Raw genomic sequence first — 26,365 nt, 5'->3', positions numbered from 1 at the left:
ACTCCTACTTACAAATTTTTATACAAAATATAAAAGACAACTTAATTTCCAACAGTCTTACGCCATGATAATGGTCAAACTACTAGATTACAGATTGGAGGTCATACTGAATTCAATTATTATATTTTCTCTGCAGTACAAATAATACAGCCTAAAAAGAGAGAAGTCTAAAATATTGTTTCAAAACAGTCTCAGGGATAAGATTAATAAGTAAGAGTAAACTAAAAGTAATCCCCAAATTCTACAACTACTAAAATACAGTTCTAGAACACCTCTTCCCGCTTCCTTTGTTGACTGTAGGTTCTATATCTTCCTATTCAGAGTGTCTGCTTTGCAAAATTAAAAACTGAGACGTTTCTGTCAGATTACCTCTTCCTTTGTAAGGGGAAGGAGAAATGCTGCCAAATGTTCACTTCGTACTGAGACAACTAAATAATTTTGGCTTTGTGAGGAAGTAACTCAATCGAAAGTGGGGGCTCGACTCAAACACTTGCACAGCATGTTCTACTACGCCAAGGATAACGACGTAAGTGAATGTTTAACATTTTCACCACTATTAGTAAGGAAGTAATCTACTTACACTTTCACAGTTTTTTCAATGTTTCTGATGCAGAAATCCAGTGTGATCACAACTTCTGTCTTTTTGTGAACAGTTTCATTATAATCATCTTTAACTAATTCTCTAAAAAATAATAATACCCTCATTAGTTTACCTAAGGAATGATTTGTTTCCTCTTGTCCATCACTAATTACACTGCTGTTACTACTCTTCAGACAAGTTTATTAACAGTCTTATATTATGAAAGCCAATTCATTTTTGTCCCCCTTGGCCTGAGTCTCACCAATTCACTTTTTATTACTGAAAGCATCTCTGTGACCCTTATACATATCTAGGGCACGGGCCATTAGTTACTACTTATTGGGTTAACAGTTTAGAAATCTAAGGCATTAAAATTATATTAAACAGTGTAAACTAAACTACAATCATACAAATAAGCCATATGTGTTATGCTTTATACCACCAGAATTAATTTTTACTGCTCATAAATTATGATCTCTGAAGAAGGAGGATGACATAATTAATAATAAAACTGGAGGGCTTTTGGTCTACACTAAGGGTCAACAAACTAAGGCCTGATGTTTGCTTTTGCTAAGAATGATACTTATATTTTTAAAGGCTGTAAAAATAAATAAATAAATAAATAAATAAATAAATAAATAAATAAATAAGAGACCTTATATGGCCCACAAAGTCTAAAATATTTACTAACTGGCAATCCCTATCAAAATACCACCAAGCATTCTTCACAGACCTGGAACAATCCTAAAATTTGTATGGAACCAGAAAAGACCCCGTATAGCCAAAGCAATCTTGAGAAAGAAAATCAAAGCTGGAGGCATCACAATTCTGGACTTCAAGCTGTAACCATCAAGACAGTATGGTACTGGCACAAAAACAGACACACAGATCAATGCAACAGAATAGAGAACCCAGAAATAGACCCACAAACGTATGGCCGGCTAATCTTTGACAAAGCAGGAAAGAATATCCAGTGGAAAGAAGTCTCTTCAGCAAATGGTGCTGGGAAAACTGGGCAGCGACATGCAGAAGAATGAACCTGGGACACTTTCTTACACCATACACAAAAATAAACTCAAAATGGATGAAAGACCTCAATGTAAGGCAGGAAACAATCAAAATCCAAGAGGACAAAACAGGCAACAACCTCTTTGACCTCAACCACAGCAACTTCTTACTTGACATGTCACCCAGAGGCAAGGGAAACAAAAGTGAAAATGAACTATTGGGACCTCATCAAGATAAGACGCTTCTGCACAGAGAAACAATCAGCAAAACTAAAAGGCAACTGACGGAATGGGAGAAGATATTTGCAAACGACATATCAGATAAAGGGTTAGTATCCAAAATCTATAAAGAACTTATCAAACTCAACACCCAAAAACAAATAATCCAGTGAAGAAATGGGCCAAAGACATGAATAGACACTTTTCTAAAGAAGACATCCAGATGTCCAACCGACACATGAAAAAATGCTCAACATCACTCATCATCAGGGAAATACAAATCAAAACCACAATGAGATACCACCTCACGCCTGTCAGAATGGCTAAAATTAACGACTCAGGCAACATGACTATTGGTGAGGATGCATAGAAAGATGATCTCTTTTGCATTGTTGGTGGGACCACAAACTGGTGCAGCCACTCTGGGAAACAGTATGGAGGTTCTTCAAACAATTAAAAATAGAACTACCCTCTTACCCAGCAATTGCACTACAGTACAGAAAGAGCCCAAATGTCCATCAATAGATGAACGGATAAAAGAGATATGGTATATATATATACAACGGAGTACTACTCGGCAATCAAAAGAATGAAATCTTGTCATTTGCAACAATGTGGATGGAACTAGAGTGTATTATGCTAAGCAAAATAAGTCAGAGAAAGATAAATATCTTATGATTTCACTCATATGAGGAATTTAAGATACAAAACAGATGAACATAAGGGAAGGGAAGCAAAAATAACGTAAAAACAGAGAGGAAGATAAACCATAAGAGACTCCTAAATACAGAGAACAAGTTGAAGGTTGGTGGTGGGGTGTTGGGTGGGAGGAAGTGCTGAGGGGGTACTGGGCATTAAGGAGGACTCTGGGATGAGCACTAGGTGTTACTAAGTGATTAATCACTAAATTCTATTCCTAAAAAAATTATTTTGATTAAAAAAAATTAACAACAAAGGAGTATGAGAGACAGGAGCTCAAGTTCATAGACCACCAGAGGCTTTCTTTGGTCACTCTCTGTCTCTTTGGATCCTTTTAATTTTGGTTAATTAGCAGGGCAAATATCCCCCATACTTAGCGGCAGAGAGCTGTATTTCTAATACAAAACTGTTGTGTTTGAAACATGGAACAGACACAGATTTCAAATAAAGTCCTTTATTGGTGGAAAAAAAAAAAAAAGGGAAAAAAAATTACTAACTGAAAAAGCTTGCCAGCAGTGGTCTACATTAAAAACCATTTTCAGGGTGCCTGGGTGGCTCAGTCAGTTAAGCATCTGGCTTCGGCTCAGGTCACGCATGATCTCACAGCTTGTGGGTTTGAGCCCCACATCGGGCTCTGTGCTGACAGTTCAGAGCCTGGAACCTGCTTCGGATCCTGTGTCTCCCTCTCTCTGTCTGCCCCGCCCCTGCTCTCTCTCTCTCTCTCAAAAAATAAACATTAATTTTTTTTTTTAATTTTTTTTTAACGTTTATTTATTTTTGAGAGAGAGAGAGACAGAGCATGAACGGGGGAGGGGCAGAGAGAGAGGGAGACACAGAATCGGAAGCAGGCTCTAGGCTCTGAGCCATCAGCCCAGAGCCCGACGTGGGGCTCGAACTCACGGACCGTGAGATTGTGACCTGAGCTGAAGTCGGACGCTCAACCGACTGAGCCACCCAGGCACCCCCAAAAAATTTTTTTAAATAAAAAAATTTAAAAAAAAAACCCATTTTCAAAAAAAACCCCAAACCAAAAACCAAAGCAAAACAAAAAACTATTTTCTCATGACTTATTAAACCAAAAGTTAATAGGTAAAAGGAATAAAAGCTTCACGGAGCAGTGACTGTGGTACATAACAAGAACAAGAGAACACGAGAGCTGTTAGTTACAATACCACAAAAGTAAATGGAGTCAACACTCAGATTTTTCCAGAAATTATTTAGTAAAAACAAAAAGCCTTCTTAATGGAAAGAGAAAAGCATAGGCTTATAAGCTGGATATGTGAACACCTAAAAAAAAACCCATAAATTTATGAGTTTAACAAAAAAAGTGTCATTCTTTTTTCTTCTTAAAGCACCAGCAGAATGAGAATGATGACATGCTTTCGTAAGAAGGGAAGGATAGGCGTGAGGGAGGTACGTATAAACTGTCACAAGCAGTAGGCCAAAGAGCATTATGATCCCAGGGAACACGAGGCCATTGCTGTGTGTGTATAAAATTCAAAAGCCTTAAATGATGGTGTACAGAAACTAGAGGCATGATGTTCAAGAGAGACCATTTATTCTCCACTTCTATCAGATGGAAAGAACATCTACAAATCATGAAAAGTAAAAAAAAAAAAAAAAAAAAGGGGGGGGTGCAAATCATATTCATCCACAAAATATTTCTTAGGGTCACTTTCAGGAAAGATAATACTTAATTAATCAATATTCTGACCCAGAGTAACTATATTAACATGATTTACTTAAAAAACAAACAAAAAAACAAACAAAAAAACCCAGCTCTTATTGCTTGTCAAGGTGAGTGTGTACTCCACTGTATAATTGATTATACATTTATATGAAGTGTCTCGAATAGGCAAATCTATATAGACAGAAAGCATATGAGAGGTTGCCTGGGGCTAGAATTCTAGAACAAGTCCAGACTATCGTGGATTACAACAATGCCAAAGGCCACCCACCAAGAGAGTGAAATGACAGCTGAGTCAAGTCCTTGGAAAAAGAATTCATTTACCATCACCCTGTACTACAGTGTGGCATAAGTTTTAAAATTCAGATACTATTTGTCCTATGTATCTTACAAGTTGCTGCAGGAATCAAATAAAAAAATAGTTGCTAAATGTTTTGTACACCAAATGTGAAACAAATGCATTATAATATTACAGAAGGGGTGCCTGGCTGGCTCAGTAGGTGGAGCATGTGACTTTGGATCTTGCGGTAGTGAGTTCGAGCCCTACACTGGGTGTAGAGATGACTTAATAAAATCTTTAGGAATGAGCCTGGGTGGCTCAGTCAGTTGAGCATGTGACTCTTGATTGCACCTCAGGTCATGGTCTCACAGTTAGTGGGATCGAGCCCTGTGCTGGGCTCTGCACAGAACATGGAGCCAGGTTGGGATTCTCTCTCTCCCTTTCTCTCTCTCCCTCTGCCCCCTCTCCTGCTCCCATTCTGTCTCTCTCTTTCTCTCAAAAAAATAAAATCAAAAAAGGAAAGATAAAATCTTTAAAAACCAAACCAAACCAAACAATAAAAAACCCCAAGCACTTGATGCTTCTTAGTCTGAAGAGGTAAAGTATCAATGATGGAGTGGTTACCACTCATTTTCAAATTTCAGTCTATTACTTACATCAACCATCGTATCCCCTTTCGCATTAATTCCTGATAAAGCAGCAAGGTATTGGCAATTTTACAAGCATAACATACAACTCCTGTTATTGCCTAATAAAGAAACACAAATGTCAGTATTTGGTGCAAATTGTGGCAAAGGATAAGAAAAACTTTTACAGAAAAATTTTCAAGCTTATATATTTTTATCAGGTTAATTTAAAAACACAAACTACCAATTTCTAAAAGCTAAGGACAGATACAATAAATATTTCAGCCTTAACATGATAATGTTAAACATGTTCTGTCTCAATAGAGAAAATTTTCTTAGGAATTTAACAAAAGATATAAAGAAGAAAAGAGGGGTGCCCAGGTGGCTCAGTCAGTTAAGCGTCTGACTTCGGCTTGGGACATGGTCTCTCGTGGTCTGTGGGTTTGAGCCCTGCATTGAGCTCTGTGCTAACAGCTCTGAGCCTGGAGCCTGCTTTGGATTCTGGGTCCCCGCCTCTCTCTCTTTGCTCCTCCCCCACTCATGCTCTGTCTCACTCTGTCTCTAAAAATTAAATAAATGTTAAAAAAAAAAAATTAACAAAAAAGAACAAAATAATCTGCATTGGGTAACAATTTTTTTTTTTGAACATTATATTTTTGAGAGACAGACAGGGATAGAGCACGAGCCAAGGAGGAGCAGACAGAATGGGAAACACAGAATCGAAGCAGGCTCAGGCTCCGAGCTGTCAGCACAGAGACCGACACAGGGCTCAAACTCACAAACTATGAGATCATGACCTGAGCCTAAGTCGGACATTTAACTGACTGAGCCACCCAGGCGCCCCTGCAATGGATAACAACTTAAATGAATAATTTCCTAAATCGTATAGGCGTATGTAAAGATAATACATTTTATTGCTTCCATTGTTGATAAGATAATTTTAATTCAGATGTTTACATAGCAACTTAATTAAACACTAACCTTAGCCATGCTAGCATCCCCATCTAAATCGTAACGTGGATGTACTTTAGGAAGGGAAACTGAAATATGAAGTAAAAAAATTAAAATCAGAAATAAAGTATTTTGAATAAATTACTATAGCTTTTATATAGCAATCTCTAAATTAAACATTAACATCTACATTACCCCCAAATTAAACATTAGTAACAAAACTCTTTTATGTTCTTTCCTGGTTAAAAAAAAAAATCACTTGAAGCAAAAATGCTCATTCCTTAACAACTAAGAAATTACCCAAAATATTTCTAAGGAGTTTAGTTCTTTTCTTAGATATATTCCAATACAACACAAGCTCAATGCTTCTCTTTAAATCTAAATCAAATCCCAAAGATCCAAACAGAAAAGTAAAAATCTGGGTAATTTTTTTTTTCACCAGTACAATTAATAATTTAAGATTCCAAAATGTAGATCTAATTTTTCATAGACTCCAAAGCCTGACAAAGTGTCCTATTCACAGTGGACACAATAAATATTGGCTCAAACTTGTGATACAAAAGGTTATTTTGAATGTTAGTAAAATACTAAAAGCAGAGAGCTACAGTAAAGTATACATGACAAACTACCATTTTATGACACAAAATATTTAAGGTCAAATTATGTTCCTATAAGGCTTTTCAATTTTATTACTAGTCTCATTCAACTTATTTACAAAATTTTTAAGTTTTTGAAAATTCTACATTACTGTCGTCATCAATCAACTTTATGAAGATGCCAACATTTTTACAGGTCATTTTTTTTTTTTAATGGCTATGAAGAACACTAGAAAAATTCCAACTTACTTTTCTCGTATATCAATCCTATGGTACTCAGAGGTTCCCGACTCACTACAAAGATGGGATTTTCCTCAGTAGTTTTAGGAAAATGCTGTGCCAGTCTTCCAGGTTCTATAACTAAACGTCGTCCTTCATATATAAGTTCTTGATTTGAAGAAATAATTTTGGTTTGTTTATATACCAGTTCATGAAATACAGTAGCACTGTGTGAGAAAAATGCAAAGGGACAACATTACTGGGATGGAGTAGGAAGTAAATCTGTGTGTGTGGGGGGGGGAGGGAGGTACAACATTTCTTTCTAAGAGATACTTCAGATCATGGCAGGTCTATAGAAACACTGTTTTGTTGATGTGGATACTATAATGTCTATCAAACTGAAAATTGCACAGACCTGTCTATGCAGTAATCCATTCTAGAATACTTTTATGTCTGAACACCTATACTGAATATGTATAAGATACAGGATTCTTCATGTTGAATAATGGGGAGCCAACATAACACAGCACTTTAGAGCAAGGACTCTGGATCAGACTACGTGGGTTCAAATTCCAGTTATACTGACTTGCTGAAACACCTTAAGTTACTTAACACCTCTATGCTGTTTCCTCATCTATAAAACACAAGCGATAGTACCCACCTCACAGAGCTGCTGTGAGGATTAAATGACAAAGAACTCACAGTGGTATCTGTGACGTGACTATAAATATTTGTTGAATGAATTAATACAACCAGGTATTTTCAAAATGATGTTTTAGGGGGAAAAGTAGATTCTCCCTAAACAGATCTATGCAATCAAAGAGACATTTCAGTGGAAAGGCTGTGATCTGGCTCAGGCTTGGGTGGGCTTTTTAATGTTCACATATGTTCTTAAAATGAAATAGTTGCCAACACCTAACTCTGACACAGATTTATTCACGCTATTACATAACAAAATAAAGATGAATAATACACATTTAGTCTAATTTTATATTAATATTATTTTATTCATTATATTGTATTCTTTTATGCTTATATTAACAGTATATTATACATATTACATATTAGTACCTAAAATATTACTTTATCTAATTAATTTTATTCCTGAATACATTAATTGCCAGTAAAGGTTTTATAAGATATCAGAACTGCTATCTGACTCTTGTCAAAACAGACATTAAGGCACGCAGAATGGGTGTAATGTTTTTTCCCCTTCATTTTATTTTTATTTTTTTCAGTACAAAAGGTGTTTTTATTATAGCACAGGGACAGGACCCGAGGGCAGAAAGAGCTGCCCCCTTCATTTTAATTTTTTTTTTAACGTTTATTTATTTTTGAGACAGAGAGAGGCAGAGCATGAACAGGGGAGGGGCAGAGAGAGAGGGAGACACAGAATCTGAAACAGGCTCCAGGCAGGCTCCGAGCTGTCAGCACAGAGCCCGACGCGGGGCTCGAACTCACGGACCGTGAGATCATGACCTGAGCTGAAGTCGGACGCTTAACCGACCTAGCCACCCAGGCGCCCTGTGCCCCCTTCATTTTAAAGAACATTTGAGGTCACTGTAGACTGACATGCAGTTGTAAGAAATAATACACAGTGATACCATATACCCTTCACCCAGTGTCCCCCAATGTTAACATCCTGCATATGATATATTATTATACTATATGAATAGTGTATGTATCCTATCCAGGATATGGATACTGATATAATCCACCTATGATATTCAGATTTCCTTAGCTTTACATGTAAGTGTGAGTGTATTTAGTTAAATGCAGTTCTATCACATAGGTAGATTTTTTTTTTCTAATATAGGTACAATGTGTTTTTGTTTAGGTAAAACAAATGATTACTTCTCCAGCACCTAATAAGGGGTTTATGCCACATATGCAAATAATAACTATGCTAGCTATATTTAAGACTTATGCTTTAATGTTTTTTAAATGATAGGATAGTACTTGTAAATTTTTTTCTTTTCTTTTTTTTTTTTTTTTGTAAGTCGGCTCTATGCCCAACATGGGGCTTGAACTCAGGGTCACATGGTCTACTGACTCAGCCAGGTGACCCTGACCATAATACTCTTAATAAAACCTAGCCCATTTATGGATTTGTGGATGTTATTTGTGGTTATGTGATTATGTAAGAGAGAAGGCACAGAAACAAAAATAGTCTTGTAAAAGTTGCAGTTTAAGAACAAGCTAATTTACCTGTATATTTTATAAAAGTAGAAAATTGATCTTTTTACTCCAAAAATAAGCAAAAAAGAATTTAGTAAACACTCAAACATAATTTCCCATCCAAGTACTAACCAGGCTCAAACATAATTTCCTAAGTGAGAAGTGGGTAGGTACTTTTAGAGAAGCTGAGACATCTTTTCCATTTCCTCTTCTAATTTAGGAAGATAATTACAAAACAAAACACAACATTATGATACAGGATGAAAACATAAAGAGGTACTTACGTATTGTAGCTATGAATATAAATCTTATGAGCTGTCATTTGTTGCAGTGAAAAAACATGAATTATCATCCGATGAAGTATATCACTAGTTTCTGCAAAAAACTGGTCAAAACCCCAACACTTTTCCTGATCTGCCTCAAGGATGTTTGCAAGAACAGGGGTAAGTAGAACTTGAAGGCCCCTAAAATAGTATTGAGAAAGTTACTTGAAGAGTGAATGTTACATTCTGTCCAGATACAAGATCATAATATTTACCAACAAATCAAAGGAATTGCTATTACTTAGATTAATTTAAGATTTAAAAAAATCTGCCAACTTTTCAGAATGTCAGGTAACCTTGGTTTAAAATTACCTGTCAATGCATCAGGAGTTATGGTATTTTTTGAAAAGTTTGTTTATTTAGAGAGAGAGAGAGAGAGAGAGAGAGAGAAAGAGAGAGAGAGAGAGAATATTCCAAGCAGGCTCTGTGCCACCAGCACAGAGCCTGATGTGGGACTCAAATTCACGAACTGCGAGATCATAACCGGAGCCGAAACCAAGAGTCTGACGTTTAACCAACTGAGCCACCCAGGTGCCCCTGGGGTTATGGTATTTTTATGTTAACTTATCTTTTATTGATTATTCTCTTTGATTCGTCCCTTCCCAAGTTTTCTCATTTTCCAAACACAATCTATATATGTATATATACATGGCTATCCAGGTGAGATCAGTTGATTAGAACCAGGCAGTTATGAGGATAAGATAATGGTTTAATTTCAGGGTTTTTAGTGTCGTTTGGTTTTTTTTTTTTTTAAAGTTTATTTATTTTTGAGAGAGAGTGTGAGAGTGGCAGAGAGAGAGAGAGAGAGAGAGAGAGAGAGAGAGAGAATCCCAAGCAGGCTCTATGCTAACAGCACAGAGCCCGATGTGAGGCTCGAACTCCCGAACCATGAGATCATGACCTAAGCTGAAATCAAGAGTCAGATGCTTAACTGACTGAGCCATCCAGGGCCCCCCCCTCCACCTTTTTAAAAAAGAGTTTATTTATTTTGAGAGAAAGAGAGAGAGAATGGGGAGGAGCAGAGAGAGAGGGGAGGGGAGAGAGAATCTTAAGCAAGCTCTGTGCTCTGTGCATTTAGCAGGGCTTGAACACAATGAGCCGTGAGCATGACCTGAGCCGAAATCAAGAGTTAGATGCTTACCTGATTGAGCCACCTAGGCGCCCAAGGTCAGGCATCCCTTTAATGTCTATTTGTCCATCTACTTATCTAATCAATCTATCAATCTATTTATTTATTTATTTTTGAGAGAAAGTGCACGGGCCTGAGCTGGGAAGGGGCAGAGGGAGAAGGGGACAGAGGATCCAAAGTGGGGACTGTTTCCACAGCAGAGAGCCTGATGTGAGGCTCAAACTCAAGAACTACGAAATTCAGATGCTTAACTGACTGAGCCACCCAGGCACCTCTAATGTCCTTTTAATATGCTTCTCCAATATATAATTTTTTTAAGTTTACTTATTTTTGAGAGACAGAGACAGAGAGCAAGCGGGGGGGGGGGGGGGGGGGGGGACGACACACGCAGAGAAACAAGGAGAAAATCCCAAGCAAGTTCCTTGCTGTTAGTGCAGAGCCCGATTTGGGGCTCAATTTCCCAAACCATGGGATCACGACCTGAACCAAAATCAAGAATTGGAAGCTTAACCAACTGAGCCACCTAGGGTGTCCCTCAAATATATAATTTTTAATGCTGAATTTATATGCCTTTTGTAGTATACTGCTATTTTTTTTGAAGTATACTTCTTCAGTAAGTAAAATTAATGTAATTGTCTGACAATCAATTAGTGCCAATTCAACTAGAGATAATCTTTGACTAGTAGGCTTAGGTTTTTTTTTTAAGTTTTAAAAATGTTTTTATTTATTTTTGAGACAGAGAGAGACACAGCATGAGCAGGGGAGGGGCAGAGAGAGAGGGAGACACAGAATCTGAAGCAGGCTCCAGGCTCTGAGCTGTCAGCAGAGCCCGACGTGGGGCTCACATACTGTGAGATCATGACCTGAGCTGAAGTCAGATGCTTAACCAACTGAGCCTCCCAGGCGCCCCTTGTAGGCTTAGATTAAAAAAAAAAAAAAAAAAAAAAATGGAAGGACATTTTTTCTTTCTCATGCTTTCAATGAATTACACAGTATATTCAAATAGACTCTCAATTATGGAATTTCAAATAGTTTTAAAAATATATTCTTGGGGCACCTGGGTGGCTCAGTCGGTTAAACATCAAACTTCAGCTCAGGTCATGATCTCATGGTTCATGGGTTCGAGCCCCGCATAGGGCTCTGTGCTGACAGCCTGGAGCCTGCTTCAGATTCTGTCTCCCTTTCTCTCTCGGCCTCTCCCCTACTTATGCTCTCTCTCAAAAATAAAAAATAAACATTAAAAAAAAAGTAAAAAAAAATACATTCTTGACTATATAGCAGACACTGGAAAAAATCTTTGTTAAGAGTTTTTAAAGTAGGTAGTGGAGATCTTATTTTTTTTTTTATTTTGGACAGAGAGAAAGAGAGTGCACATACAAGCGGGAGAAGGGGGCAGATGGCAGGGAGAGGAGTGGAGGGAGAGAGAATCTTAAGCAGGCTTCATGTTCAGCGTGGAGACTAACACACATGGCCTAGAGCCATGACCTGAGCCAAAATCAAGAGTCGAATGTTCAACCGACTGAGTTGCTCAGGTGCCCTAGTAGTGGATATTTTAAGTTTTGACTAACAGGTATCTATTCTCCCTCCTTTTGTAAGAGAATCCATACCTCTCCTCTACTATCTCCCTGTGCAGAGATGGGCATGACAGCCAGGTATGGTTATTATGGTTAGTTGGAGGTGAGCAGGTGATAGCATGCAGGTTAGTGAAGTGAGAATCAACCTAGAAGTCTTTGCTCAAACTATCAGGCAAGAAAGTCTGTCTTCCCACTGGGCTTTCAAAGCTTTGAGAGTGTGAGTCTGGGAATGGTAGCAGCCACCTTGCGGCTGACCTAAAGTAAAAACAAATCAGACAGAAGCAGACCTGAACAATTTGAAGAGACCAAGTCTTGATGACACAGTCTGAGTCCAAGGATTCAGCTGGGCTTTGAGTCACATACATATGTATACTTTTAATTACAAGGCCAATCTATATCCTTCTTTACTTAAACCAGCTGACTTAGGTTTTTCTCCCTTGTTATCAGTCTTGGCTAATACATATAAGAAGTGATGGTTATCTTTTTTTATAGTTGCTTTATTTTTGATAGTCGTTTTCACTGCTGATTTGTAGTACTTGAAGTCCTTACTATTAAAAAAACCCCGTAAGATTATATGATATGTTTTCTGTTACCTAAGCAATTTATATCAAAGAATTTATAATTCAGTATGCTCAAGACTAATTAGGCAGGTTAAGACCTGCTACCCTCCTGAAATATGTAATCTGTAGTTCAGATTGTCAAATTACTGATTCTAAGTTTCAGCAATTATTAAAAAGCCAGTGTTCCTGACGCCTTTACATTTTATGTTTTGCCTGAGATTCCAAAAATGAGTATTTTCTAAATCAAAAGTTAACACAAATCACTATGACAATATGCAATTTCTGTTCCCGAATGAAATGAATGTCTCTTCATAATGCTGGCTGCATGACCCAATTTTGTTTTGGAGACTTCTTTAAACAACACACAAAAATGAAACTGTCAGAATAGTTTTCAAAAATGATTTTAGAATTAGAACTCTTAGTTTAAATGAATTTCGCAGACATTGAAATATAAAATGATAGGTGATATTTTATTAGCTTATATAGATGATTTAAATAATAATATTCAATATTTAAAATATTAAATATTTAAATTCTTTCTTTTTTTTATATGTAGAAAATCATACAAAAAGCACCCACAAATTATAATAGGTAGTTAAGCCAGTAAATCATAACCTGTATTACTTGTGGATTATATAACTGCCATACTCAGGAAAAATGGAAGTTAATTCAATAATCAGAAATTCTATTCTTTCTTCTTTCTTTCTCACTCTCTCTCCTTCTTTCTGAGAGAAAGAGTGTGCATGCACGCATGAGCAGCAGAAGGGCAGAGAGGGAGAGACAGAATCCCAAGTAGGCCCCACACTGTCAGTGTGGAGCTTGATGTAAGGCTTGATCTTATGAACTATGAGATCGTGACCTGAGCCAAAATCAAGAGATGGATGATTAATTGACTGAGCCACCCAGGAACCCCAGGAATCAGAAATTCTGAATATTGATGAGTGTTTTGGCTTTATTTCCAGAGTAAAATCTAAAATAATTTACTCTCTACTTCTAATTTCTTTCTCCTTAAATTTTTCTTTGTGATAACAGAATTCATGTCTGACAATAATAACGTTTCTGAGTTCTGGCTACTAAGTTAAAAAAGACCCATCTGAACATTTGGAATGCTGAAAAATGTAGTAGAAAACTATTAATTCTTACCTTTTCAATAATATGAGTACTTTTTAAAAATGAAGATAATACTAAATTTCTCGAGTGTTTGGGGCACCTGGGTGGCTCAGTAGGTTAAGTGTCCACTCTTGCTTCCAGCTCAGTCATGATCTCAGGGTCATGAGATCGAGCCTCACATCAGGCTCTGTATTGAGCACAGAGCCTGCTTAAGATCGATTCTCTCTCTCTCTCTCTGCCTCTGCCCCTCTCTGCCACTCACTCTCTCTCTCCAAAATAAAAAAATTAAACAAAACTAAATAAACTTCTTGAGGGTTTGTTTTTTAGAACTCTAGTTATTCCTATCTGTATCACCATTCCTATCTGTATCTAGTTATTCCTATCTGTATCATCTGTATCTGTATCACCATCCATCAATATGGATGATCAATATAAAAGATACAAAGGTCCCTAAGCTGGATTCCTACAGTGGACAGAATTCTAAGACTAATGATTAGCAATCCTGAAAATGTATGCCTTCTGCCCTAACAGACCTCTGGCAAAATTACGCATATAGATCAGAATCCATCTTTACATTGCCACAAAGACTAAAATCACCTATCAAAGCACACCTAAAACATAGTAAAATCTTAAAAACAACAACAACATAGAAACAAAAAAACCCCAAACCAAACTACACTTAAGTATCTGTGACTTTACTCATTGAAGATCCCAAACACCAAAGTGCAAAAAAAGAAGAGCTGCATACACCACACTGACCGAGAAAGACTGCAAGAAATAGGCATGTCTCCACTCCAGTCGATTGGTCCATTTTCTGCTTTCTGTACTCCAGATATTGCACCAGAAGGCTTTCCAGTAATTATTTTATACCTTGGGAGGAATAGATGGAGAATAAATTAAGCAGTTCCTCATTGCAGAGCCTATCAATGGGCTTTGCAAAAATATTTCCTCAGTTGCACCTACAATTATCTACTAGACGAAACTTTGTGATTGATGTTCAGAGGATCCATAAAACAATCAAAATACTTTGAATCTGACTGACTGAAGTAGAATAGTGGTTGTACGATTATTTTATATATGCCATAATTAATTTTCATTGGGATCTCAGAGTGCCATATAACAGCAGCTTGATGTTCACAACAAAAATATTAATTTTTTCCATCTGAAAAAATCGAGCAAACACAAAAAAAGTTATGTTACAGAATATCTCTAGGCCATTAAAATCCCTTTTACCCAAATTATCCACAGGCAGTCAACTGGACTGTGAAATCACTGCAGAATGAACAACAGCCTGATTTTTTTTTAAAGAAGACAAAACTATACACAGCATAGTTTCAGAAAGATTCTTTGCATACTGAAAAAATATATACACATACAGGAATAGGTGTGTGTACCAAAATTAAAAGCCAAATTGAATTTGATCCTTGAGGTAGGTGATAAAAATAAAGATGACCGGAAGAAAGAGATGGATGGGGAAGCAAAAGAATACTATAAAAGATGCAGCAAGTCAATAAAAGCAGCCTCTTAGGTTTCAGCACTTTCCTAAACAAAACCTGAGAGTGAGGGAGAAATAAAAGTTCATGCCTTCTGGAATACTTTCATCCAGGTGAAAATGTGAAACCTAATATAGCTGTCTTCGATGAATTTATAGATATTATTTTGGGCATAATTTTTTGTTTGTTTAATGTCTACATAAATGTGCTCTGAGAAAAATCATTTTTTCTCTAAAAAGTACAACAAACCAGTAGTACCACTGATTTGGATCACTTGCCTCTTTCCTAAAGAGGCAGCTGGGGTTTCGGCCTTAACAGAGTTTTCACAGAAGAAGGAAATTAATAAAAATAAGGTACACTCACATGAGAAAGGTCTGACTGTGGAGGAGTAAGTAGAGATATGTGAGTTTCATGCAAGAAAAAAGAAATGAATAGAATGAAAACAGAATCCTTAAAGGAGTGCTTAACATTCTTAGAAAAGCTTTACTAATGTTGATAAGATCCATATAAAAGTACATTGACAACATGTAAATGAGACACTGAGGGGGCAACACAGCTATAATGTGAGGCAGATGCATCCTTTGATAGTAAAACAGGTGTTATTACTACTTCAAGCACCTCTCAATGTTCATTATCAGTGTTCCCCAAAACCAGAGTTTCTGTGCATATAAAGAAAGAAAACTCTTCTAATGATGTATCTGTGCACATGATGACAAAGTTATCAGGTATTTCTAGTTGCTGATGGGTCACATGTTTCCTTTATTAGGAAGCATCATGCTTTTATTTAATCCATTTTTAGGACAGCAAGAAATGCCTCAAAAGCTTTAAAATGTATGTACGACAATAAAAACATGGTAAACTATTAGGCGCAACTTATGTTCAATGAGAAAAACACAAATTTACTCTCAGCCTTCATTAATGAAGAGATTTTACAAAATGGACGCTGCTGCAAAAGCAGGTTCAAAATGATGTTACACCAAAATCATCACTATAGTAATGGATGTCTTCTTCCCATGAAGAGGTGCTCTGTCCTTGCTGAAAACAGGTAGATATCCAGGTTTTAGCAAAAGTCATTATATCAGCTGGTTTTACCTCCTGAAATCAACAAACAGAAAAATATGCTTCTCCCTCAATTTCCTGAGATGAGATTAAAGACTGTATTTTTACAGTTGTGATTATTTAAGTCGTGTTTGCTTACAAAAGGCCTGGTCAAATATAAAGGTCTGAGGGAAAAGGTAAGATTTAAAGAATGATTGGATACACTGGGCTGTCAGTGAGTTACTGTCCCCAAACATTCTCTAAACAACATTCATAACCTCGTAAGTTTATGTGTGCGTGGATTGGCTGTTTCTCAGGAAGCAAGGTCATTCGCTAATTTCTCTCACAATAAAAAGGTGTGTGGTCAGTGTACAGATGTTATATAATAAATTTCACATCTAGAATTCCATCTCTTTTCCTCCATTATTTGGTTTACAACAGTGATTTTACACACAGCAACTATTTTCTAATAATTATGGCAAAACATAAAGGTATAATGTACTAGTAAAATGCATTCAGTCTTTGGACTGAAACCACAACATTAGAAAAAAATTTAATAGTATATTAAATGTTATTTTTGAAATGGTAAAAGAAATCAGATCAGTTCAGGGTAAAAATTTTATTTCTTTTACATCTGGTAATGGTTCTGGTACTCCACAGAAGTACAATTTTTTTCAGTTACATAAAAGAAAATCCCTGATAAGTAGTACACAAAAAGAAATAAACATATATAACATTTCTGAAATATAATCCAGAAAGCAGTGTATTTTTAATGATGGGCCAAAGACTGGATGCCATTTATACTTTGTACGTAAGATATTTTAACACAATAAGAAAAATTATGCCTAAGCACTTTATAAGGCTGCACTCTTATTCAAAACCAAATAGCTTAAAATATCAGAAATGATGGCTAAATCAATTTTCATTAGCATATACCTCTAACATATGACAAAACAAAATAAAGCAAAAGTACACTTTAAAAATTATTTCTAATTTTAGATGGAGAAATCACTTACATCACTTCCTTATTCCTACGTGGCCCTTCAAATGGTCTGAACGGCAGTGATCCAGTAGCTGCATGGTAAAACGTTACCCCAATGCTCCAAAGATCAACTGTTGCTCCGTATTTCTTCTGATGATCTTTTCTTAGCACTGCTCTCTCATACATATCAGGATGCTTAAAAAAAAGGATGAAGGAACTAACTTGTGTTCTATGGTATTACACACAAATGGGTATTTAATAATGCCTACAAAGTCCTTCATATTTCCCTAATAATTTCACTTTCCCAACCTGAAAAGACTACTTCATGTCGTCTTTTCCCTCCTCAAACCTCCAACACCACCCTCTTTTGACTCTCAATTTCAATGACCTCACTTTGTCTTTCAATGAGGAAATGTAAGCAAAAGAGATCAATTCTCCCTTATGCTTTCTACCAAACACCAACCTTCTTGAATGTGTCTAGACTCTAGGCCTACTTTCCAGTTATGATGGAACTAGTCCTATCAAGGGCTAACTTTTCCATCTGTGCTACGGAACCCATACTACTAATGTCTCGCCAATTCCAGAAATCAATTCCTGCAATTACCCTTTTTATTTTATGCATCAATTTCCTCCTACTGGATCAGTCCTTTTAGCTTACATACATGCTTTAAGATCTCCTATTTTTTAAAAACCTAAATTGACCTCACGACCCTTTCTAGCTATGACCCAATTCTCTTTCCCACGATAGCAAAACTTCTCAAAGTAGCTGTCCACACTTATAACTACCTTATTTCTTCATCTCCCAAGGAGGCCTATGGTATTAATTACCCATATACTTTAACTCCCAAAACTATTTCCTGCCCTGAGCTCCAGATTCACATATTCTACTGTTTTCCTGAATGTCTAAAAAGTAGCTCAAACTCGGGGTGCCTGGGTGGCTCAGTGTGTTGAGTGTCTGATGTCAGCTCAGGTCATGATCTTTCAGATTGTGAGTTCGAGCCCTTCCATCGGGCTCGCTGCTATCAGTACAGAGCCTGCTTTCCATCCTCTGTCTCCCTCTCTCTCTCTACCCCTCCCCCACTCACGCTCTGTGTCTCAAAAGTAAATGAACATTAAAAAAAAAGTAGCTCAAACTTCACATGTCCAAAATAGACTCTTCTTGGTCTTGCTCTCAAACCGGTTTCTTACTAATCTTTATCCCCTAAGTAAGCTGTACCACCATGTATCCAGTTACTTATTCCCCAAACCTATCAGGTGGCCTTGACTCCTTTTTTCTCATCTCTTAAATGCAATCCATCAGAGCAAGTCATAAGGACTCCAAGATAAAAATTAAATTTTTTAGAATTATTTCAGAGGACTAGTCTGACTGGGTTGATTGGGGATCTAGTAGGCCAGACAAGTAACTAATATGATGTTAAACACATGACTTTAAGTCCAGAAGATGCTACACTACAGATGTATGGAGTACAGATAAATTCTTTTTAATTAAAAAAATTTTTTCTTTAATGTTTATTTTTGAGAGACAGAGAAAGACAGCGTGAGTGGGGGAGGGGCAGAGAGACAGGGAGACAGAAAAACGGAAGCAGACTCCAGGTTCTGAGCTGTCAGCACAGAGCCCATTGTGGGGCTCAAACCCACAAGCCCTGAGATCATGACCTGAGTCGGATGCTCAACTGACTGAGCCACCCAGGCGTCACCCACCCCCCCACCCCCCCGGCAATTTTTTTTAATGTTTGTTTATTTATGTTAATTTTTTAAATGTTTATTTTTGAGAGTGAGAAAGAGACACAGTGCAAGTGGAGGAGGGGCAGAGAGAGAGGGAGACAGAATCCAAAGCAGGCTCCAGGCTCCAAACCATCAGCACAGAGCTTGAACCCATGAACCGGGAGATCATGACCTGAGCCGAAGTCAGACACCAAACCAACTGAGCCACCCAGTCGCCCCTATGTTTACTTGTTTTTGAGAAAGAGAGAGAGAGTGTGTGAGCAGGGGAGGGGCAGAGAGAGAGGGAGACACAGAGTCCAAAGCAGGCTCCAGGCTGTGAGCTGTCAGCACAGAGCCCAACGCAGGGCTCAAAGCCACAAACCTCAAGATCATGACCTCAGCTGAAGTTAGACGCTTAAACGACTGAGCCACCCAGGCACCCCTGGAGTACAATAAATCTTATATGACATGGCTTAGCAGCTTACAGGTCTAGACAGAGATTCTGACGGACATTTAGTTCTGCAGAATACCACCAGAAGTCATACTTGCTTAGCCTCCTGACATCTGCCTTCACAGAAGTTACGCACCGAAACTTTAAAATTCTTGGAAGATAAAGCTACAAGAGTGTACTCAGGACCAAAGCAGAGTCATCATCCAAATAAAAACAAATGCTTTACGACATTGTGGCATGTGGCTGTGGCCTAAGAGACTGGGAATGAATGCAGGTAACAAACACTATGGGGAGGGTGCTTCTAAATGATGTGGTCTGTGAATATGACTCCAAAGGGTCACCATCCCTGGATTTTCTGTGTGTATAGCAGGGTGGGAGGTGGGGATGGGGGAATCACTCTTTTGGGAAATACATTTTAACGAGAAATCAAGAGGTGATTAGCATGAGAGGTTTGAAGTGAGTGTCTAAACAGATGTCTACCAGATATATGGGGTCTCAGTGGTTTTGCTGGTTCTGTGGCACAGCATATAAACTACTATCCAAAGAAGCACCAGCCAGACCTTTGACACAGTAGCTGGTACTCAGTGTTTAAATGGTGATGTGAACAGACCAAGAGCACCTGTGTATGCCTGATATCCCCTACCACACGAGGGTGCCAAGCTGGGAAGACAAGATACAGTGTTTCTAGAAGGAGACAGGGAAATTTCCACAAAAGGTGCAATAAATAATTCTCCCACAGAGTGACTAATACTGGCTTAATATACGCTGGTTACACATGATCTCTGCTCATTGGCTCTCTCCTGAATGTGCTACTTGTGTTTGTGTAGGCCTTCATATTGTTGGGCCTGGGCCTCCACATCTGGAATAGGAACATGAGAAGAAAGCTACTGTAAAGCTCTCAGGTTACATTATTAAGATATCCATAACAGGGGCGTCTGGGTGGCTCAGTCGGTTAAGCATCCGACTCTTGATTTTGGCTCAGGCCATGATCTCACGGTTTGTGGGATCATGCCCCACGTCGAGCTCTGTGCTGACAGCATGGAGCCTGCTTGGGATTCTCTCTCTGCCCCTCCCCAGCTTGTGTGCATGTACTCTCTCTCAAAATAAATAAATAAATATTTTTTTAAAAAAGAAAAAAAAAAAGATATCCATCATATTGAAAATGGTGGAAGAAAGAATGTTGAAATTTTCTTTGGACTTTTACAAACAAAGGGGAGAAGATTTAACATCTGGTCTAGGAATTCCGAAATGAGAAAAATTTTCATTTAAATATAAATACTTCTAGATTGCTGAGCTTCAGGCTATTATTTATCTCTTTTTATAACTTCTGGTATGCTGTATACGAAAATAGGGCTGGGCATAATCTGAAATAGGAAATAGATTAGAGTAAAATTTCAGCCTAGAGTACAGCATGAACTTGGGAGTTAATTTAATGTTTTGTTTTTTTCCATTTTAAAAGTCTGTTAAGAGGCAAAAGTTAAACAATGATCCTAGGATATGTGAAACATTAATAGTTGATAGTGGACGATCAGCTTCATGAAGGCTGGTGTGTAATGGCTGTTTGTTTTGCTCATCACAGTTACCGGGAAGGACTACCGGTATTTAGTGGGCAGAGACTAGACGGGAAAGACATCCTGCTGACTAGGGAACAGTTCTGAAAACTAAGCTTCTGATATCCAGCATGACTTCTGAATATTCTGCCAGACATTTGTGGAGGTGGTAAGTCTATTACTCCATCTTATAAATAAATGTAAAATATTTTTGTACACAAAGTATTTTTGTAGCTACAAGAATGTACCTTTATGTAAATCTGTTTTGTTTAGTTACAAAATACTAAGAATTATTCACTGGTTTGGAAAATCCTGTCAGTGACACCACCACTTGTGATGTGGGACTCATTAACAGAACATACAAGTTATCACTGCACTTGCGCTGGAAATGGTAATACGTGCAAGTGTAAGCATTGGATTATTTAATTTGTCAGTAAAGTTATTCCTAGACTTTTATGTATTAAGTATCTCTGATATTTATTATAAATATTTTCTTTTATATTATTATCGAGGTGATATGCCATTCTCTTAATTAGGCACACGAGTTGATTATATCTAAGAATTTCATTTCAAGACACTGAAGGGAACACTGTAAAACATTTACTACAAAAAGGAAGTGACTGGGGCGCCTGGATGGCTCGGGTGGTTGAGTGTGTCTGACTCTTGATTCTGGCTCAGGTCATGATCCCAGTGTTGTGGGATTGAGCTCTGCGCTGGGCTCCAAGCTAAACATGGAGCCTGCTTAACATTCATTCTTCTCTCTCTCTCCCCCTCTCCTTTCTTCCCTGTCTCTGCCCCTCTCCCCTGCTGGTGTGTGTGCTCGCTCTCTTAAGAGAGAGAGAGAGAGAGAGAGAGAGAGAGAGAGAGAGAGAGAGGTGTCATACAGAGTTGAAACCACTAGGGTTGTATGTTGTGATGTTATGGCTGGCCTCTGCTTATATCTCCAACTTCAACTCCTACCCCCCCCCCCCCCTTCACTCATTAAATTCTGCCAAACTGCCATCCTTTCTGTTTCTCAAACTTCCAAGGTCATTCTTGTTTCTAAGCCTTTGCAGTTCCTGGTTCCCTCTGCTTGTCATGCTCTTCCCCCAAATCTTTGCATGGCTTGCTTCTTTTTAATCATCTAAGTGTCACTTAGGATTGAAAGGAGGCTTTCCCTAGCTATCTTTCTCCTGCTAGTTGTTGTTAATCTTATTACTTTATTGTCTTCCCAACACTTTAATTACCTGAATTTATCTTATTTACTTATTATTAACTATTTCCCCACTAGAATGTGGGTTCCCTAGGAGCAGGAATCGTGTGCATGCAGTTCACGGCTGAAGTTCCAGGGCCTACAACACTGCCTGGCACACAGTAGGCACCCCATAGATATTTGTTGGATGAATCTAATCCATTTGTAAGTTTTTGTATTAAAAGATTATCAAAATATAACTAAAAATTAATTTGGGGTTATATACTGTTATATATAACAGTATATACCAAACAACTTAAGACACTAAATTCAGGGCAGACTTAGAATAATATGAATAAACCTATAGGGGCAGTTAGATTTTATTCTCCATGTTATAAACTACAATGGCAGAATCTAATTGGAAAAAAGTCACAGAAACCAAGACTTTTTTTTAAAGTAATCTGTATATCCAACAGGGGGCTCAAACTCATGACCTCAAGATCAAGAGTCAGATGCTCTACTGACTGAGCCAGTGAAATGCTCCCATAATCTAAGACTTTTAAGATAAAGTCCAGAGCCATGAGCAATTAGTGATAGCTATATATTATAAACTTCCTGATTACATGTCAAACGTACTGACTTTTTGTTTTAAATTTTTATTAGTGAAATATAATTGACATACATTGTTATATTAGTTTCAGGTGTATAACATAGTGATTCAACAATTCTATACATTACACAAAACTCACCACAGTAAGTGTAGTTACCACAAAGGAAATGAAAGCAAAAATAAACACTAAAATAAAAAGCTTTGCACAACAAAGGAAACCACCAACAAATCGTAAAGGCAACCTACTGAATGGGAGAAGGTAATTGCAAATGATATCTCTGGTAAAGGGTTAATATCCAAGACATATGAAGAACTCATATGGGGGTGCCCAGCTGGCTCAGTCGGTGGAGCATACGACTCTTGATCTCAGGGTTGTGAGTTTGAGCCCCAGGTTGAATGTAGAGAGGTTACTTAAAATCCTAAAAACAAAAATCAAAAAAACAAAAAAACTCCTACAGCTCAACACCAAAAACCCAAAAATAATCCAATTAATAAATGGGCAAGGGACCTGAAAAAACATTTTCCTGAAGAAGACATACATATGGCCAATGGTCACATAAAAAGATGCTCAACATCACAAATCGTTAGGGAAATGCAAATCAAAACCAGGAGATTATCACCTCATACCAGTCAGAATGGCTAGTATAAAAACAGAAGAAATAACAAAGGGCCTGGGTGGCTCCCTTGGTTAAATGTCCAGCTGCTTAGGTCATTATCTCACAGTCTGTGAGTGCAGAACCTGCTTCAGATTCTGTCTCTCCCCCCTCAACCTCTTGCATGCATGTGCACATGCTCTCTGTCTCCCCAAAATAAATAAACGTTAAAAAAAGAGGAAATAATAAATGTTGGCAAGGATGTGGAGAAAAGGGAACTCTCAGGTACTGTTGGTGGGATAGTAAATTGGTACACTGTGGAAAATAGTATGGCGGTTGCTCAAAAAAGTAAATGTACTTACTTTAAAGTATATTTTCTTAACTTTTCCAAACGTTATACTAACTTCACACAAACACACCAACACAAACAGTTTCAACACAGGGCTTTTCTAGCTTTCTAGCAGTTTAAGTTAGATCTTTTAAAAAACATTTCATTTTTGTGTGCTTCTATTAATGGTCCTGTCTTTCAATAACCAATCTCCCTGAATAGAATCTTCTGCTTCAGAATTATAATGAATTTTGCTCTACAGGGGATATTATAACAAGCTTGTAATATATTAACTGCTCTGATCAAAAAAAGGAGCATTTACTAGCTAGATGCTTCTTAAGTGTACATACAGCTTTTTTGTTTTAATATAGATCCACAGCATTAGTAAATTAAAGAACCTAAGAGTGTTAAAAACTTACAAGAATTTTCTTTAAGTTTATTTCTTTATTTTGAGAGAGAGAGAGAGAATGCGCAAGTGAGGAAGGGGCAGAGAGAGAGGGAGAGAGAAAGAATCCCAAGTCGACTCTGCTGTCAGCGCAGAGACTGACGTGGGGCTCGAGCCCATGAACCATGAGATCGTGACCTGAGCCAAAGTCAGACGCTTAATCAACTGAGCCACCCAGGTGCCCCTAAAACTCATGTAAGAATTTTCAACAGAAAAATAACAGCATCCTTAGAAGCCAATATCTAATTCCCTCATTACACACCAAATTCATTAGAATAAAAAGTTTAAGTTTTGTCCTAAAAGTTACTAAGACATTTTATAGTAAACTGGTTAACCAGTTACCTGTGTTTATAACCTATTCATCTTTAAATAAATTACTGATGCATGACTTACCAAATATTCTTCTGTGCCATACAAAGAAACAAACTGTTCATCATCTTCTAATTCTCTAGCTGCACCAAAATCTGTGAGTTTGTACACAGACTGTCCATCTTCCCCTATAACACGCATGATGTTTCCTGGCTTGATATCACGGTGCACTATGCCATTCTCTCGTAGATGGTTCATTCCACCCACTTAATAAAACAAAGGAAATCATAATGTAGGCATCTATGTGTGTGTGCATCAAATTCACAGACATCATTCACTCATATTCACTCAATATGTTTTTCCATAAGTTGGTCCAAAGTCATTTTTACCAAAGAAGAAATAGATAGTATTTATGTTTATGTTATCTCATATTTGAGTAATAAAAAGTTTTAGAATAAGGATCAATATGGTCTAAGGAAGAGTGCAATCTCTCTTAATTAAATATTATCAGGAAAATGGAACAAAATGATCTTAAGCATATGACTTCCTGAATTACTTTTGATTATATACATGTGGGCAATCTGCCTAAACTTAAGAATAATGATTCCTGAGAAAGATACCAATCTTTCATCATAGTTTCATATTTCTTTACCTTGGGGAATGAATTCCATAAAAAAGTAAACTGCACTCAATACATAAAACAGTAAAAAAGTAACAGAGGCAAAGTGTCAGACTAGCTTCCAAGAATATTATTTCTCATATGCTTAAAGCTATTCTAAAAAGGCCATTTTCCTTTTTTTTTAAGGGTAGAGGTGGCTACAATGCTGAAATTAACCTGTTTTGGGCGGTAGGCAGTGCCCCTAAATGCTAGTTTGAAACGTCTGACAGCTGACAGATGAATGCCCAAATATAACCTATGAAAATAAGTTTAGAGGTATCACATTCAATTATGAAAACTCAGGGCTACCAGTATACTTGGGAAGTCATTGATTATCTATAACTTCTACTAGGTTAAACAGGCTGCAGCATAGATTTTCTCTCATTTTTAAGTTGTTTTTTTTTTTTTTTTTTTTTAACGTTTATTTATTTTTGAGACAGAGAGAGACAGAGCATGAACGGGGGAGGGTCAGAGAGAGGGAGACACAGCATCTGAAACAGGCTCCAGGCTCTGAGCTGTCAGCACAGAGCCCGATGCGGGGCTCGAAGTCATGGACCGTGTGATCATGACCTGAGCCGAAGTCGGCCGCTTAACCGACTGAGCCACCCAGGCGCCCCGATTTTCTCTTATTTTATCCTCACTGAAAGAATCTCTACACTGCTTCCAATGCCAAGTTCAAGAACTCCCCCTAACCTTATGCCTTCTTTATCACTGGGCTTTACTCATTCCTCAAATACTGATTCATTTCTCTCCAAGAAGATATTATTCTCTTCAGTTGCTATATATATATTTATTTATTTGTATTTTTAAAATAGCTTTCTTGAGGTAAAATTCACATATAAAATTCAGCCTTTTAAAGTATACAACTGAGTAGTTTTCAGAAGAGTCAAAGTCAAACAACCATCACTAGTTTCAGAACATTTTCATTATGTCAAAAAGAAACCCCACGCCATTAGCAGTTAGTCCTCAACTCTGTCGTCCCCTCAAACCTCTGGCAATGACTTATCTGCTGTCTCTATGGATATGTCTATTCTGGACATTTCATGTAAATGAAATCATATAAATACTGTGACCTTTTGTTGTCTGCCTTCCTTCACTTAGCAAAATGTATCCATGTTACAGCATGTATCACTACTATATTTCTCTGTTTTTTTTAATGTAAGCTCTAGGCCCAACGTGGGGCTTGAACTCATAACCCCAAGATCAAGAGTCACATGATCTATCACCTGAGCCAGCCAGGCACCCCTATGTCTTTTTTATGAACAGATAATATGCCATTGTATGGATATACCACA

At 37.5% G+C, this 26,365-nt stretch overlaps 1 protein-coding gene and 1 long non-coding RNA gene across 4 annotated transcripts in view; one reads left to right on the top strand and one right to left on the bottom strand.

Moving 5' to 3' along the window:
• TBK1 (TANK binding kinase 1) overlaps positions 1-26,365 on the bottom strand; it is a 53,245-nt gene that overhangs the window by 13,555 nt on the left and 13,325 nt on the right. For both annotated transcript variants that reach the window (XM_078449725.2, XM_078449724.2), the window contains exons 5-12: positions 24,497-24,678; positions 17,286-17,446; positions 14,498-14,608; positions 9,327-9,506; positions 6,895-7,091; positions 6,080-6,138; positions 5,129-5,220; positions 581-682 (exon numbers count right to left, since the gene is read on the bottom strand). In XM_078449725.2, the coding sequence (XP_078305851.1) occupies positions 581-682; positions 5,129-5,220; positions 6,080-6,138; positions 6,895-7,091; positions 9,327-9,506; positions 14,498-14,608; positions 17,286-17,446; positions 24,497-24,678 (1,084 nt within the window). The remainder of the gene's footprint in view (positions 1-580; positions 683-5,128; positions 5,221-6,079; positions 6,139-6,894; positions 7,092-9,326; positions 9,507-14,497; positions 14,609-17,285; positions 17,447-24,496; positions 24,679-26,365) is intronic.
• Positions 40-21,119, top strand: LOC144616895 (uncharacterized). 2 transcript variants are annotated; one of them, XR_013556727.2, is made up of 3 exons: positions 40-526; positions 9,374-9,485; positions 20,986-21,119. It is a non-coding gene; the product is annotated as an uncharacterized LOC144616895 (long non-coding RNA). The 2 variants fall into 2 exon arrangements; XR_013556726.2 differs by lacking the exon at positions 20,986-21,119 and adding an exon at positions 17,269-17,357.

Source organism: Panthera onca, chromosome B4, assembly GCF_046562875.1.
Source record: "Panthera onca isolate mPanOnc1 chromosome B4, mPanOnc1 haplotype 2, whole genome shotgun sequence".
Classification (NCBI taxonomy): Eukaryota; Metazoa; Chordata; class Mammalia; order Carnivora; family Felidae; genus Panthera; species Panthera onca.
The sequence above is the reverse complement of the archived record's forward strand: the minus strand, read 5'-3'. Positions and strand labels throughout refer to the sequence as shown.